Below are 14,526 nucleotides of genomic sequence, written 5' to 3'. Positions count from 1 at the left end.
ATACTTTATAGCAGCTGTCAGCCTCCCAAAGGGTCTCCCCATCCATTGTCTCTCAACCAGCTGTTGTAAGGATTTTATAATGCAAGCTCATAGTGGCTGCTGATGTGTCCAGAAGCCCTGCTGGTCACCCATTCTCATCTCTTGCTTTTCAGATGGGTTACACTCCCCTCCATGTGGCCAGTCATTATGGAAATATCAAGCTGGTGAAGTTTCTGCTACAGCACCACGCAGATGTCAATGCCAAGACTAAGGTACAGGGACGCCTGAGACCCGACTCCTGTACTGACACTTCCTAAGTGCCAAATTAGGATGCAGCCAGAGTGGCTCTGGCCACACTTGGGGCTCTGCCACAGTTTTAAGCTTTGACCCTGATGGAGGAAATGGAGGAAATGCATTTTTCATGTTGCACATAGAAGACGGATAGACTCGGTAGTACGTGGGCAGTTCTCTGTCTGCGAGCTAGCTAATCCTGCCAAACTGTCTACCTCGCTTTACAGCTAGGATACAGCCCCTTGCACCAGGCAGCCCAGCAGGGACACACAGACATTGTGACGCTGCTTCTCAAAAATGGTGCTTCCCCAAACGAGGTCAGCTCGGTGAGTACCCGCCCTGCTCCTGATTTCGGAAAGCCGCTCTCATGCGCAGCCCTGTGAGATGTCGCTGAACCACAGGGGCTCACCTGTCCTTACTGCATGTCTGGGGCCTGCGCGGGCTGCAGGACCATAAGTCGCAGCTGCCTGGGTGCCCCAGGCCCTGGGGTGCTGCGGTTAGTTTCTCTGGTGAGCGGAAGGTTGTCCTGTTGAGCACCCTTTACCCTCCCCCTTTTATTTTTGTTTAAACAGAGTTGTTGAACCCCTTTCTAAAACAGGTGGAGCTGCTTTCAGTGTGGCACAAGGAACAAAACCAAGTGTCTTGGGTAGTTCATGATGTTTCAGGGCCTCGGGGTTGTCCTTAGCAATGTCATTGATGTTTGTTGGGTACGAACTTCCTCATCTGACAACCCACAGGTTTTACTGGGTTATCTCCATGACTGCTGCCAGCTCGGAAAGTGTGTGCGCCTTGGCTTATTGATATGGTTGCAAAAATTCTAACCGTGGATGGGGCTGACTCTGTGTGGGGCCCAGGACACACCCTGGAGCTAGAGAACTTAAAAGGAAAATAAAGCCTCAATATCAATTTACTCTCACTTCACTCTTTCTCTTAAAATCTGAGACTACGTCCCTCCTCTGTTCCTGGTAAGGTGTGATTTCCGATGGACCTGGAAGGAGTTCACTGAGGTCTGTGAATTTCCTTCGCCACGGCCGTGCTCAGTTGTAGTCACCGAAGGCCTGGCATTGAGAGCAGTGAGCAGTGTCACCCTGCGCCCTCATGTCCCGAAAATTGCGTGTGGTGTCTTCCTCATGCATTCCTTCCCAGTTGGTTCCCTCTTGGAAGTGTTTGGCTTGTCCTGGCAAGACTTCCCTGCTCTCATTTCAAGATTCTCAGCCGCAGCGCTGCAGATTGAAAGTATCCCTGCCCTCCCCTCTCCCGCACGCTGGCGAACGTCTAGCGCACGTCTGAGCTCACAGATGTGCAGGGGTCTTGCTCGCGGCTCCAAGGTGCAGCCTGTCCCTCTAAAACCCTGAATAACAAACAGAACGTGAGCTTGGTCTCTGGAAAGGGGGCAGGCTCTCCTCCCAGGCTCCATCCCCTCATCTGATCTCGCCCTCTCTGCCATTTTTCCCAGAATGGAACCACACCTCTGGCAATAGCCAAGCGCCTGGGCTACATTTCTGTAACAGACGTGCTCAAGGTTGTCACAGATGAACCCAGTGTTGTGGTATGTCTGCTTCTTCCGTGTACCCCCACCCCCACCCCAAACACGCACAGCCTGCAGACAGGGCGCCTCCACGGGTTACTCCCAGAAGTAGAGCTCTTCTGGGGTTCTAGGATACCTGGTAGAACCGAGCCAAAAGGCTGGGGGGCACCCCCATGTCTCCACCATCAGATGGAGTTGTACTGCCACCTAGTGGAAGGAGGAATTAGGATTGTGACCAGACCTGAGAAGGCAGTAGTAGCAAGATGGGGTTGGGGCAGGGGCTAGGCAATGCACATGGTTTCTGTCAGCCATCAGCTTCCAAGCTGAGAGCTTGGAATTTTCTTTATTTGGGACAAGCTTTTCCCACCTCCTTCCTGTCTCCATAGTCATGACCAGGTGACTGCTGGATCCGTGACCTGGTCCGGTGCTCTATTTGAGTTGCATTCTCTGCTTTTTCCTTTGTAGGTAGTCAGTGATAAGCACCGGATGAGTTTCCCTGAGACGGTGGATGAGATCCTGGATGTCTCTGAAGATGAAGGTAAAGTCTGGGATTTAACAAAAACCTGGGTAGAGTCAGGGGGCACCTGGGTAGAGTCGGGGGACACAAGGGCACTTCCTGTCACACGCAGATGTCCACTCAAGTTCTGCGGGTCTGGATTGAAACCAGAGAGAATGGCTTCTTAAAGATGCCCTCTGTTATCAAAAAGACTACTTTAATGCAATTTTGGAGAAAAGCAGCTAGACCCTGGAGGTCACAGTACAAAGTCCCATGAGGTGTCATAAATATGTGTGTGCGCACGTATGCACAGAATACGATTCTACTTGGATCAGTCACCAGAGCTGTGAGAACTGTCGGAAAGGTCTGCCTGGTGCTTGCCTCGTGCTTTGAGCGACGGACAAGCTGTTCCTTCTGACCACAGAACGGGCCAGTGAGTTTCGGGTATATCCGTTCTCATGCAATTTCTGTAGTTTCAAGTCCGAAGAATCGGTGTTGTAGTATTTCACTGTCCAAGATAAGCCTATCTCCTCACTTAAGTCTGAAAGGAACCCTCGGGATGCAAATGGTGGGATTGGACTGGGTTATCTCTCTGGCCCTCGAATTAATAACTTTGCAAGTAGATGATGAAAGCTGCCCCTGTGTCCCCTGTGGTCCCGTGCCTCTCGCTTTAACTGACTTCAATCCTGTCCTTTCTTAAACTTGGCTCTTCTTTGCTTTCCAGGAACTGCTCATATAACTATAATGGGTATGAAACACTTTCTGTTCCCTGTGGTCCTTTCTCACAAGTGCATTTCACCCTAAGCGATCCAAGCTCTCACTAATCCATTCCCGCTTTCCACCTCCTTTGATGGCTAACAGTCTGGAGCCAGGAGCTCGACTAAAACAGGAAACTCACTCCCATGAGATCCATGCCCTGGCGGGCGCTCCAGCCTACCCACCCCCGTGTCTGTGCCCATGCCACCGTGTCTGTGATCATGACTGCATGAGCTGTTGTGGTTATTTCATTGTCAGCTCCAGATCACAAAGTCGGGACACTCGCTGCTCAGGGACAGCAGACGACCCTGCGAGGTTGAGGGCTCCAACCCCAGTTCAAGCCAGGGGAGAGGAGCAAAGGCAGTCTGGGTCGCAGACGTCGTCTGAACCTCTTGGTTATAAAAGCCCCACAGCCCTCCTAAATGGACGGGTTCAATCCCGTTGTAGCTTATTCTTTTGTAGCGTGCGGTGTGGGAGGAACAGAGACAGCCCTTTCTTTGGTGTCACTGCACCAAAGGGCTCTTTGGAAGTGGAATTTGCCAAGCAAAAAAAAAAAAGTTCTTTCTGGTTGTATTTTTTTCTTCTTCTACAAAGACTAAGATGTCAGGAGCGGGCTGCCCTGCTCTGGGTACCAGGGCTGGAGGAACAGGACTGGTCGAGGACATCACTCATGATGCCTTTGAGCACCAGCGACCTTCCTCCACTCCTCCCCACTGGGGGCCGGGCAAAGCACTTTTTAAAGAGAAAGAGGACATCGCCATTCTGTTGCTCACTCAAACTTGTGTGGTTTCAGAAGATCTCGTTGGCTCCAAGGCTGAGAGGCAAGACTCCAGGGATGTAGATGAAGAGAAGGAGCTGCTGGATTTCGTGCCGAAGCTAGACCAAGTGTAAGCAGTGCTCACACTGTGGATGGCTGAGGTCTGGCCCTGGGCTTCAGAGTGGAAGGATCCAGAGCAGGGAAGAGCCACAAGAAGGCCAGGCCCTGGGCGTGCCACTAACAGGGATAGGGTGCTGATCGGTTGGACTATGGGTCCAGCACCTTAGGATAAACTAGCTCTGTACCTTGAGGAGCAAGCAGGGACAAGGGGGCCTCCCTCATGGCATGCTGGTCCGGTGCCTCTGCTTCCCACCTTTTCCCTCCCCTCACTCGCAGTCTCATGCACATCCCACCCCCTCTCATACACTCTTGGCTTCTCACCAGAGAAATCCATTGAGGGAAATCACATTAGAAACTGGTAGCAAGCTAAGCTCAAACACTGACCACGTCCTTCTGTACATTAAGGGAACCCCACAGAGAGTCTGTTTCTGCCTGGAACACATTTCTCATTCCTCCCTGTGACCTGTGAGTTATTTTGCTGTGGGTACATTAGCGCACAGGGATATTTTGCAAATCAATCTAAAAGCCACAACAATGTAGAAACACTGAGCCCTTGGTGTTTTCTGAAAAGACAGGCATGTGCCAGCTTCACTCTGTGGCTTATACAAGGCAGAGCCGTGGAAAAAGCGGGATATGAAAGGACAAGGATGTGTAATCAGTTAGTGGTTATTGAACATCGGTTAGAAAAAAGTAAAGACTCAGCCCCTGGCCATAAAGGAGCTACAGGTTTATGCAGTAGGATCGAAACACACCCCAAGAGGTTGTATAGCAATGCAGAGTAAGACATGAAGGCCGGAGCGAGGATTCTGTCGGCACGGGCTCTAAGGCTGAGAACTGGGGTGCTGAGTGCAGGGAAGATTCGTGGAGGAGGCAGGTTCTTCAGCGAGATCTGAGGACAGTGGGCCCTGGGAGAGGCTTTGAGGCGAAGGGAGGAGGCTGGTCGGTGGCGGAGGCCAAGTTGCGTTGCACGTACGAGTGCGGTGGTCCAGGCTGTGGTGAGGGCAGACCGTCGGCTTTTATGCAGGAAGGGCTGCACTTAGAAGGGTCATCTCTTTGATTTTCCAATGTGCTTGGCGCACAGGGTGGAGTCTCCAGCCATCCCGAGGATTCCTTGTGTCACCCCCGAGACGGTGGCGATCAGACCTGGAGAGCCAGAACAGGTAAGAAGCATCGTTTCTGCAACTTTCCATCTTGTGGAGGACGGGGACCCCAGAACAGTGATTGCTTTGAGCTGACCTGCGGTGCAATGGGAACTAAATGTAGCGCTTACCAAGCCCTGCAGATCCGGGACTCCACACGTCTTCGCAGCCCCTGGGCTCAGTGTTCTCGCTGTGCTGGATGAGACTGATAGGCGTCTCGCCGAACCCACGGGCATGCCAGGCATCACTACGCCAGTCCAGTCATGAGCGAGGCTGAGAGCTGACGCCAGAAGTCCTGGCTCCAAAGCCCATGTTCTCGGGGCCACAGCCCTGGTGCACATGCGCTGTGCACACAGGGGACAGCAGGTCATGGTGCTGGAGAGGGAGCCCGAGGCTGCAGCCCGCATCTACTGTGAAGGCGGGCAAGTCACGGACTCTGCACCCCTTTTCTTTTACATCCCTAGAAAAGGGAGCACTTCCCGCCTCAGCTTCCTTTAGGGGTGATTGGGAGTGTAAAATGCCAATACAAGTAAAAAGAGGATGGCAGAGAGATTGTTTCCACCTTGGACTGTTCTGCATTGTAGTGCCCTATTCTGTGGCTTCCCTGGATGCCACCTGAATTTGTCCCCCAAAGGACAGGGTGGTTTAAAACAACTTAATTTCCCTTAGTTAATTTTATGCCACTGGCACTTTTTTTCCTCCTTATAGTGAGGGGGTTTTTTAGGATAAAAGGAAAGCAATGTGGTGTTTGGAGGTTGGAAATGACCACCTAAGGCCTGATAGCTGAGCCAGGCAGGCCTGTGTCCCCGTGAAGGCTGGTCCCTCCCACTGCCACTGAAGGGGTGTGAGTCCAAATGCAGTGGCCATAGCCCTGGACCCAAGTGGCTGTGAGGCTGTGTAGCTGGGTATACCATGGTGACAGGTGTCAGTCAGATACGGCCCTGGTGCTGCTGGGGTGCGCTCCCTGGGTGCTGCCAAAACCAGTGACGCGCAAGCCACCGAGGGGACCTGTGTCCTGCTCAGGATACAGTGTGTTCCTTGACCAACCCATTCTCTCTGACTCCTCGCTTAAGTCAGGAATCAAGTCAGCAGGTGTTACTGGAGTCCTACTATGTGTCCTATATAGCGCTGGATGGTGGACTCTGAGCCCCATCCCTGCCTCTTAGGAGCCAGCTGATGGTCCAACTGGCAAGGGTGGACTCAGCTACATGAAATCAGTCAGCACAGGATGCAGGAAGCGTAACTATTCAAGTGCTCAACTGTGTGGTGTGGGTTTTCCCAGATCAGAGTCAATGGGGACGGTTCATGGTGGAGGCGAGACATGAAAAACGAACAGGATTGGACCAGAGGAGGAGAGGGGCAAGGACATCCACACCTGTGGGGAAGCGTGAGGGGGAGCAGAGCTGAGAGTAGACCTGGAGGGAGCAGGGACAGCTGCGGACCCCGCTGGCTCACCCGAGTCCTTGTGATGGGCAAGGCCCTGTGTGAGGCAGCCCCATGTCCCTGTAGTTGCTGTGAGGCAGGGGACTGTCCCATTTGCAGATGAGGAAACAGGAGCCCCCTCCCCTACCACCTCCAAGGGCAAGGGTCTGTTCTAGCCACCTCATGTCCCTCAGGTGCCTACAGGGTAGAGAGCCCTCCCAGAGCTGAGCTAGAAGATGAAGGTGCAGGGTTCACCCCCAACCTCATGTGAAAACCAAGCCACCTGGAGCAGAGGCTGCATGTTGGGGTGCAGCTGGAGAACGGGGGGGAGGGTTAGTTCAGCAGTGGGTGCAGAACCTAAGACTGAAGCCAGACTGGAGTGAGGACTTGTTCCATCCATTCTGAAGCTCTGTCCCAGGGCCTTGAGCCAAAGAGTGGCCATGACCGTAAGAAGAAGCCCGTGCTTTCTTTTAGACTCCGGAATGCCTTATGTCCAGAGGGTCGGTGGTGAGTGTGTGGGAGCACCTCCTCCACAGGTCCCGGTGCTTTCTGGCAAGGAGCTGCTCCCGAGCCTCCCCAGCCGGGCACAACATCAGCTGTCCTAAGTCCAGCACCTGTGGCCTGGGAGGTGATGAGACAGTTGGCCTTTCTCTCCTCCTCAGGAATTTAAAGAATATGATGAAGACTCACTCATCCCCAGCAGTCCGGCCACAGAGACCTCAGACAACATCAGCCCAGTAGCCAGTCCCGTCCACACAGGGTGAGTGACCCCCGTGGAGGGATTCTGGTTCCCCATGCCCCCTGTCTCAGAGGGAGCACCCAGATGCCCAACACAGATCTGCCTGTGCCCCAGGTTTCTGGTGAGCTTCATGGTGGACGCCCGGGGAGGCTCTATGAGAGGGAGTCGCCACAATGGCCTGAGGGTGGTGATCCCGCCTCGGACGTGTGCAGCGCCCACTCGCATCACCTGCCGCCTGGTCAAGCCGCAGAAACTGAGCACACCGCCCCCACTGGCTGAGGAGGAGGGTCTGGCCAGCAGGATCATCGCACTGGGGCCCACCGGGGTGCAGTTTTTGAGGTGAGAGGCCTTCCTCCCTGGGTGTGCGTGTACAAGGTGTCCCTAACCTGTTGCTGCGCTGTGGGTCCGTCGCTGCCACCTCGGCCGCAACCACCCAGGTCCACCCAGCCACAGGGCAGAGAGAGGTGAGCCCTGGAGCCCCATGTCACCCCGTTTCTCTATTGTCCCGATAGGAACAGGACCCGGGCCCTTGTCCCCATGTAACTGCCTTTCCTAGGTATACCGAGGAGCCCGTAAGCCAGGTGGAACTTATACTGTCGCACCTGTGTGACACTAGAGCAGGGATGGGGAAGTCAGGACTATGCTGGGGACCCCCGAGGGTTCAATTATTTCAGCCCTGGAACGATCTTACTAGGAGACAGCTTTACAGCCTTGCTCCCAAGGACGGCAAGATCGAAGGGCTTCAGAGGCCCGTTCCTTGCCTGTCTGGTCCAGACTGGACTCCTGCTTACACTCGGAGCTTTTTACTCTTCAGGCCCATGACTGTCCAGTCAGAGCAGGCCTCGCCCAGGAGGCTTGCCTTCGCATCTCTGTCCACTTCCTGTCCCTACCTTTGAGCTTTCCTCGCCGTTTGTAAAGCGGCCTGCGGAAGCCTTCTGTCAATTTTCCCTTTTAAATGTACTTCTGAAGGCCTCCCTGCAAAGGACATGTCGTTACCGTGATTGATAGAGGCTCAGAGAGGTTTGGCTCCCTGTATAGAGATGTCGGGCGGGTTCTTAGGACCCGGTCCAAGGGCAGGGAGTGAGATGGGGGCCTGGTGTAAGTGATGGGGGCCTGGTGTGGCTCAGGAACCTCAGGCAGGTCTGTGCCACTGTCGGGACCTTCCCCAGGCAGGGCTCCTGCTGTGGCTACAGGACCCCTCCTCCCTCCAGGCAGGAACCACCTGCCCACATGCCAGCTGTTTCCTCTATTTGCCACAAGGAACACCCACCTGCATCCATGCACTTCCCCACCTCTGCTCTGTCCCCTCAGCCCTGTCATTGTGGAGATCCCCCACTTCGCCTCCCATGGCCGTGGGGACCGTGAGCTTGTGGTGTTGCGGAGTGAGAATGGCTCCGTATGGAAGGAACACAGGAGCCGCTACGGAGAAAGCTACCTGGATCAGATCCTCAATGGAATGGACGAAGGTACGGAGCCCCCGGAATCCCAGAGCAGGTGCCTTCCCTCTGGAATATGGGACTTGAGGTCTCACTTTTGGGGTGGGCTGTTGGGCCACCTGGATCTTGGAGAGCCCTGAGAGATGAGAGATGGCCCATTAAATCCGGTTCTGGGTTCCTGGGACATCTGAGGGAGCACCTGGACCCATCTTCCACCTGCCTCTCCTTCTGCTAGACCTTCTAGACCTGGGGGTTTCTCCCTCAGGTGGCTCGGCTCGGCCTCCAGCCCCTGAGGTGGGGGCACGGCCCAGGAGCTGGGGTTGTGGGGGCTCTGGGCCACTGTGGTAGCTGAGCTGGTGGGCTCAGCATGACCAGGGCTGGGGCACCGCGCCGTGTGATTGCAGAGCTGGGGAGTCTGGAAGAGCTGGAGAAGAAGAGGGTCTGCCGCATCATCACCACAGACTTCCCCTTGTACTTCGTGATCATGTCTCGGCTCTGCCAGGACTATGACACCATCGGCCCTGAAGGGGGCGCTCTGAGAAGCAAGCTGGTGCCTCTGGTGCAGGCGACGTTCCCAGAAAATGCTGTCACCAAGAGAGTGAAGCTGGCTCTGCAGGTGACACAGCCCTCCCCGCACCAGTTGGGGCACGTCCCCGCCCCCACGCTCAGACAGAGTCCATGAAAGGGAGAGGGCACTCAGGGCCCTCTCGGACAATCCTTGTCCCCAGGACATCCCCACACTGCTGTCCAGCGCCTGAAAATTCGGTTAGAGATTTCACCTGGAAGCCCAAAGGAAAACTGGTGGGTGGGCTCAGACAGTAGCTCCCTGCTGCGTTGCTGCAGGTCCCAGGCCAGGCACTCATCCACATGGCCTCCTGGAGGGTCACATGTTGCTGAGCAAGGATGGCGCCGTCCCAGGAATGAGGAGCCACAGGGCAATGGGGAGAAAGGGCTCAGAAAGGAGAGGGAAGCAATGACATCAGACCTGGGGCAGGCCCTGTGGTCCAGCAGTAGTGGGACCCCTGCCCCCCTTTGTACTCTGCACAGCCAGTTCACTCTCCCCTTGGTGACTGTGCTGTTTCCTGTCCAAAAAACCCTCCTATGCGCTGGGGCTGAGTATCCCCACTTTTTGCCCCTCACAGGCCCAGCCTGTACCGGATGACCTAGTCACCAAACTCCTGGGCAACCAGGCCACGTTCAGCCCCATTGTCACGGTGGAGCCGAGACGCCGGAAGTTCCACCGCCCCATCGGGCTTCGGATCCCACTCCCTCCTTCCTGGACAGACAACCCCCGGGACAGCGGGGAAGGAGACACCACCAGCCTGCGCCTGCTCTGCAGTGTCATTGGTGAGAGGTGGCCCCTTGCCTCTGGCCTGTCTCCTGTCCTCCTTCTGGCCACGCTAGGGGGAGACGAGAGAAGGTGAAGCTAGTGATCGTCTTGCCCTTTGCTGGCTTCTCCTGGTGATGTGCTCTTCAAAGGGAGGGAGGGGTGATGCATCTGAGTGGCGTCCATGCCCTCCGTGGAAGCTCCCTCTGACCGGGGAGGGAGGGTGCTGTGGCTTGCTAGGCAGAGGGGAGAGCATGGGAGGATGGGAGTGCTCAGGGCTTCGCCCAGATGTGCCTGTCTCTGCCCTGGCACACTGGCTCTTACTGCTGTGGCAAGCTCTGTGTCTTTGTTCCAAAGACTGTTTGCCAGCCCATTTTCCGCTCCTGTTGCAGGAGGAACAGACCAAGCCCAGTGGGAAGACATAACGGGAACGACCAAGCTCGTGTATGCCAATGAGTGTGCCACCTTCACCACTAACGTCTCTGCCAGGTGAGAGGTGTCTCAGCCCAGCCCAGGGGACTCCTGGGCCCTGCACAGAGGGGTCGGTGCTGCCCCTGCCAGTAGCCCTCCTCACGCCCAACCTGCCCGTCCCAGGCGTGAAGCTCAGTGTCCTGCACACGAAGCCCCACCATTACTAATAGGAGTGTTGAGTGGCCGTCGCACGGCTCACTGGCTGCCCCTGCCTGGGTGGACACGGAGCTCCCCATCAGGCATGTAGAAGCATGCTTAAAATTAGCCCTCCCCGTCCAGGTTTTGGCTGTCGGACTGTCCTCGCACCGCTGAGGCTGTGAACTTCGCCACTCTGCTGTACAAGGAGCTTACCGCAGTGCCCTACATGGCCAAGTTTGTCATTTTTGCCAAGATGAATGACCCCCGAGAGGGGCGGCTGCGCTGCTACTGTATGACGGACGATAAAGTGGACAAGACCCTGGAGCAGCATGAGAACTTCGTTGAGGTGGCCCGGAGCAGGGACATAGAGGTACGGCACCTGGACCCCTTCATTGCCGGGCACACACGGGCCTCCCTCACTCCCCGTGAGAGAAAGCTTCTGGAGCTAGGACAGGGCACATGCGGGCTGTTTTCTCCCAGACACTGGGACCCAGAGCGGTCGGGAAATCCTCCCTTGGGTGATGAGGGGAGGCTTCCTAGGCGTCTCTCTAATGCCCCTCTGGGACGGCATCCTAGGGAAGCCTCACCAAAGGTGAGGAACACCATTGTTGGCCCTGTGATTTGTGATGGTAAGAGCTCAAGGGCTCAGGTACCAGGTAGTAGGGAAAGTGTGCACTAGCATAGTCTCACCTGATTCTCGTAACTGGGTGCACTTTAATTATCCCCAATGTACAGGTGAGGAGACCGAGAATGAGAGAGGTTAAATAGCCAATCTAAGATTACATAACAGAGTAACCAGTAGAGAAAGGATTTGGCTGAGTAGTCTGACCCCAGAGCCCACACTTCGACCTGCTCTGCCAGGGCATTGGTAGCGTCCAGATGAGACAGTATGGGTCAGGGCTGGACAAGTGATGTGAGAGGTGAAGGACTGGACTGGAACCTGCCATTGACCCCAGGGTGCTCCCTCATGTTAAGATGTGTAATAAGCCAGGACCCTTCCAAAGGTCTGGCCTCAGAGTCTGTGCTGAGCCTTCGTGGGTGGCTGAGGGCCCAGAAGGAAAACTCACTAGGCAGAGCATTCCCTATGCTTGGGTCTCAATTTCTTCAGCTGTCAAATGGGTCAGTTGAAAGCATTTTATACACCGTATGGACCCTTATGTTAGGGGGTGAGATTAAAATATTCCCTGGTCCTTCTAGCACTTTGCATCAGCTGAACATGTTTGGACAAGTGTAGAAACTAGGGTTTTTTGAGAAGTCATTTTTTGATAACTTTGTGGAGTTTTAGTACTCTGGCAGCATCCTGATCAGCCACACAGGGGACACACGGAGGTTCCTGCTTATCATAAAATCCTTTTCAGCCCTGACCAGTGGTGCTCAGTTGGTTGGGTGCCGTCCCAAAAGGCAAAGTGTTGCTGGTTTGATTCCCAGTCAGAGCGCATGCCTGGGTTGTGGGTTCAGTCCGAGGTCAGGTCACGTGCAAGAGGTGGCCAATCAATGTTTCTCTCCCTCTGTCCTTCCCTTCCCCGCTCCTTAAAAATAGATAAATAAATAATCTTTTAAAAAAAATCCTGCCCTGGCTGGTGTAGCTCAGTGGATTGAGCGTGGGCTGTGAACCAAAGGGTTGCGGGTTTGATTCCCAATCAGGGCACATGCCTGGGTTGCAGGCCAGGTCCCCAGTAGGGGGCACGCGAGAGGCAACCACACATTGATATTTCTCTTCCTCTCTTTCTCGTTCCCTTCCCTCTCTCTAAAAAAATAAACAAAATCTTTAAAAAATAAAAAGCAAGTGATAGACCATTAAAAAAAAATCCTTTTCAGTAAGGAAGTTTAACGTGGAAATAAAACCTTTTCCAAAACAAATAGTAGGATTTTTTGGAGCACACCAATTGTACCTCATGCAGTAGAAAGGCTGTGTCATGCGGAAGGAAAGACCAAAGCCGAAAGGCAGGACAGGCCATCTGGGGACTTCTGCGTGACAAGCTGTATTGGTTTTTCCCTTCCCTACAGGTGCTGGAAGGGACGTCCCTGTTCGCAGAACTCTCCGGGAACCTGGTACCCATCAAAAAAGCTGCCCAGCAGCGGAGTTTCCAATTCCAGTCATTTCGGGAGAACCGTTTGACCATTCCTGTAAAGGTGCCGGCCTCTCTTCTGGGTCTAGAAAGTTTGGGAGGCAGAAACCTCTCGGCCAACTTCGTGACCTACAGAACGGCCCCGTGAGTGTTTTTTGTGTGATTGAGTTTAGGTGAGGGACAGCAGTCGAGAACCAGGAGGGTCCTTGTCATTTCTGCGCAAGGCAATGAAGTATGAGGACACCCAGCACATTCTCTGCCACTTGAACATCACCATGCCCCCCTGCACCAAGGTGAGCTGCCCCCTGGGGAGGACCCTCAGCCAGAGGTAGGGTCCCTGAGGAGGTCCCCAAACAGACCCCAGGTCGAGCACTTCCAAAAGGCTTCCTCCTGCGGAAGAGCTGCCTCTGAATTCCCTGAGGCGAGGGAAGGCGCTTCAGTGTCCGCTGACATCTGGCTGGGGCCTGGCAGGGAGAGCATGCCCTGGCCTTTCTGCAAAGCTCGGGAACAGAACATCAGTGTCAGGCGGCGGTGTGTGTGTTCACCCTGGGGACTCCGAGCTCTCTAGTATGTTCCTTCTGGGAGGTTTGCAGGCACCTGGAAAGCATCTACCTGACACCCTTCATCTGAGGCCTCTGAGGCTTAGGACTGGGCATCGAGTTGCTCAAGGTCACCCAGCCATTGGATAGGGATTTTTTTTTTTAAGGCTCTTTTTCATGGTCTTGCTTATCTTCCCCAGGGAGCCTGCCTTCTAGGGAGGGAGCCCTGGCGTTTCAGCCACTGCAAATGCCCAGGGTTTGGGGCTCAGCAAAGGCATCTTGACCAAGGATGGTCCTTTATTGATACCCATGAGGACAGTGGAATCCATATATCTCCCAGGGACTTTGGGGACAACATATGGCTCCATGTTTTTGCTGGTGTTCTAATAAGCAGCCTTCCTGCCAAACTAGAAAAGAAACAAGGTTACATTCATATGTCTGTGGCTCAGTTTCTGTTTTCTGTGTGGGGACCAGGGTGAACCAACTTGTCTTTCAAAATAGGATTTCCTACAGCTTTGAGTAAGTGTCTGGCTGCTTTCCACAGGGTGCTGAGCCTCGCACCACTATCACAAACAGGTCTTTCGAACAGAAAGGAATCTGGAGAGAGAAATTCGTTTTTTTACGTTCAAACCCCAGCTCCTCCAGTTGTTAGCTGAGTAACCACAAGTTATTTCACCCCTCGATGCCTCAGTTTCCTCATCGGTGACATGGGGATAATGATAGTGACTCCTCATTGGTCATTATGGGCATTAAACAGGGCGTGGAATGTGATAAGAGCCTCATGCATGTGCTGTTGTGGTTATTATTATTAATAAGGTGTGGAGGCCTCATCGTCTCCCTCTCACTCCCACACTTCTGCATGTCCAGGCTCCCAAAAGTGGAGAACTTACTGTTCACCAGGACTGGCGTCCTCTCCACCCCACAACCCATGGGCTCGAATCACCTTCTCCAAGAAGGGGGACCAGCCTAAAACCCCAAGCACCCTTTCCTTGTCTTCCGTCTGCAGGGGAGCGGAACCGACGAGAGGAGAAGGACTTTGACGCCGCTGGCCCTGAGATACAGCATTCTCAGCGAATCGACACTGGGTATGAGCCTTTTTGTGATGCTGTGTGCCCACTGCCTCTTTCAAGGAGGTGGTGATAAGCTCACTTCTCCTTGCCCTGACCACAGCACCATGTCGATACAAATCACTCAGTGCGTTACCGACACTGCAGGTGCAGGTGGAGGCTTTGCCTTGAGCCCCCAGCTCCCCCTTAGAGGATTAGCAATCAATCGGGTGTACGCGGAGGTCCGCCACATGACCTGAGCATCCATCTGCG

At 54.4% G+C, this 14,526-nt stretch overlaps 1 protein-coding gene across 8 annotated transcripts in view; it reads left to right on the top strand.

Moving 5' to 3' along the window:
- Positions 1-14,526, top strand: part of ANK1 (ankyrin 1) — a 197,385-nt gene that overhangs the window by 152,105 nt on the left and 30,754 nt on the right. For 7 of the 8 annotated variants that reach the window (XM_053916480.2, XM_045186673.3, XM_053916486.2 and 4 more), the window contains exons 19-34: positions 153-251; positions 498-596; positions 1,727-1,819; positions 2,264-2,336; positions 3,844-3,937; positions 5,009-5,087; positions 7,151-7,248; positions 7,342-7,566; positions 8,539-8,693; positions 9,068-9,279; positions 9,806-10,010; positions 10,383-10,479; positions 10,741-10,969; positions 12,607-12,732; positions 12,842-12,961; positions 14,214-14,292. In XM_053916480.2, the coding sequence (XP_053772455.1) occupies positions 153-251; positions 498-596; positions 1,727-1,819; positions 2,264-2,336; positions 3,844-3,937; positions 5,009-5,087; positions 7,151-7,248; positions 7,342-7,566; positions 8,539-8,693; positions 9,068-9,279; positions 9,806-10,010; positions 10,383-10,479; positions 10,741-10,969; positions 12,607-12,732; positions 12,842-12,961; positions 14,214-14,292 (2,083 nt within the window). The remainder of the gene's footprint in view (positions 1-152; positions 252-497; positions 597-1,726; positions 1,820-2,263; positions 2,337-3,843; positions 3,938-5,008; positions 5,088-7,150; positions 7,249-7,341; positions 7,567-8,538; positions 8,694-9,067; positions 9,280-9,805; positions 10,011-10,382; positions 10,480-10,740; positions 10,970-12,606; positions 12,733-12,841; positions 12,962-14,213; positions 14,293-14,526) is intronic. The other variant, XM_045186675.3, reaches the window with a different exon arrangement.

The sequence above is a fragment of the Desmodus rotundus genome, chromosome 13 (assembly GCF_022682495.2).
Source record: "Desmodus rotundus isolate HL8 chromosome 13, HLdesRot8A.1, whole genome shotgun sequence".
In the NCBI taxonomy this organism is placed as follows: Eukaryota; Metazoa; Chordata; class Mammalia; order Chiroptera; family Phyllostomidae; genus Desmodus; species Desmodus rotundus.
The sequence above is the reverse complement of the archived record's forward strand: the minus strand, read 5'-3'. Positions and strand labels throughout refer to the sequence as shown.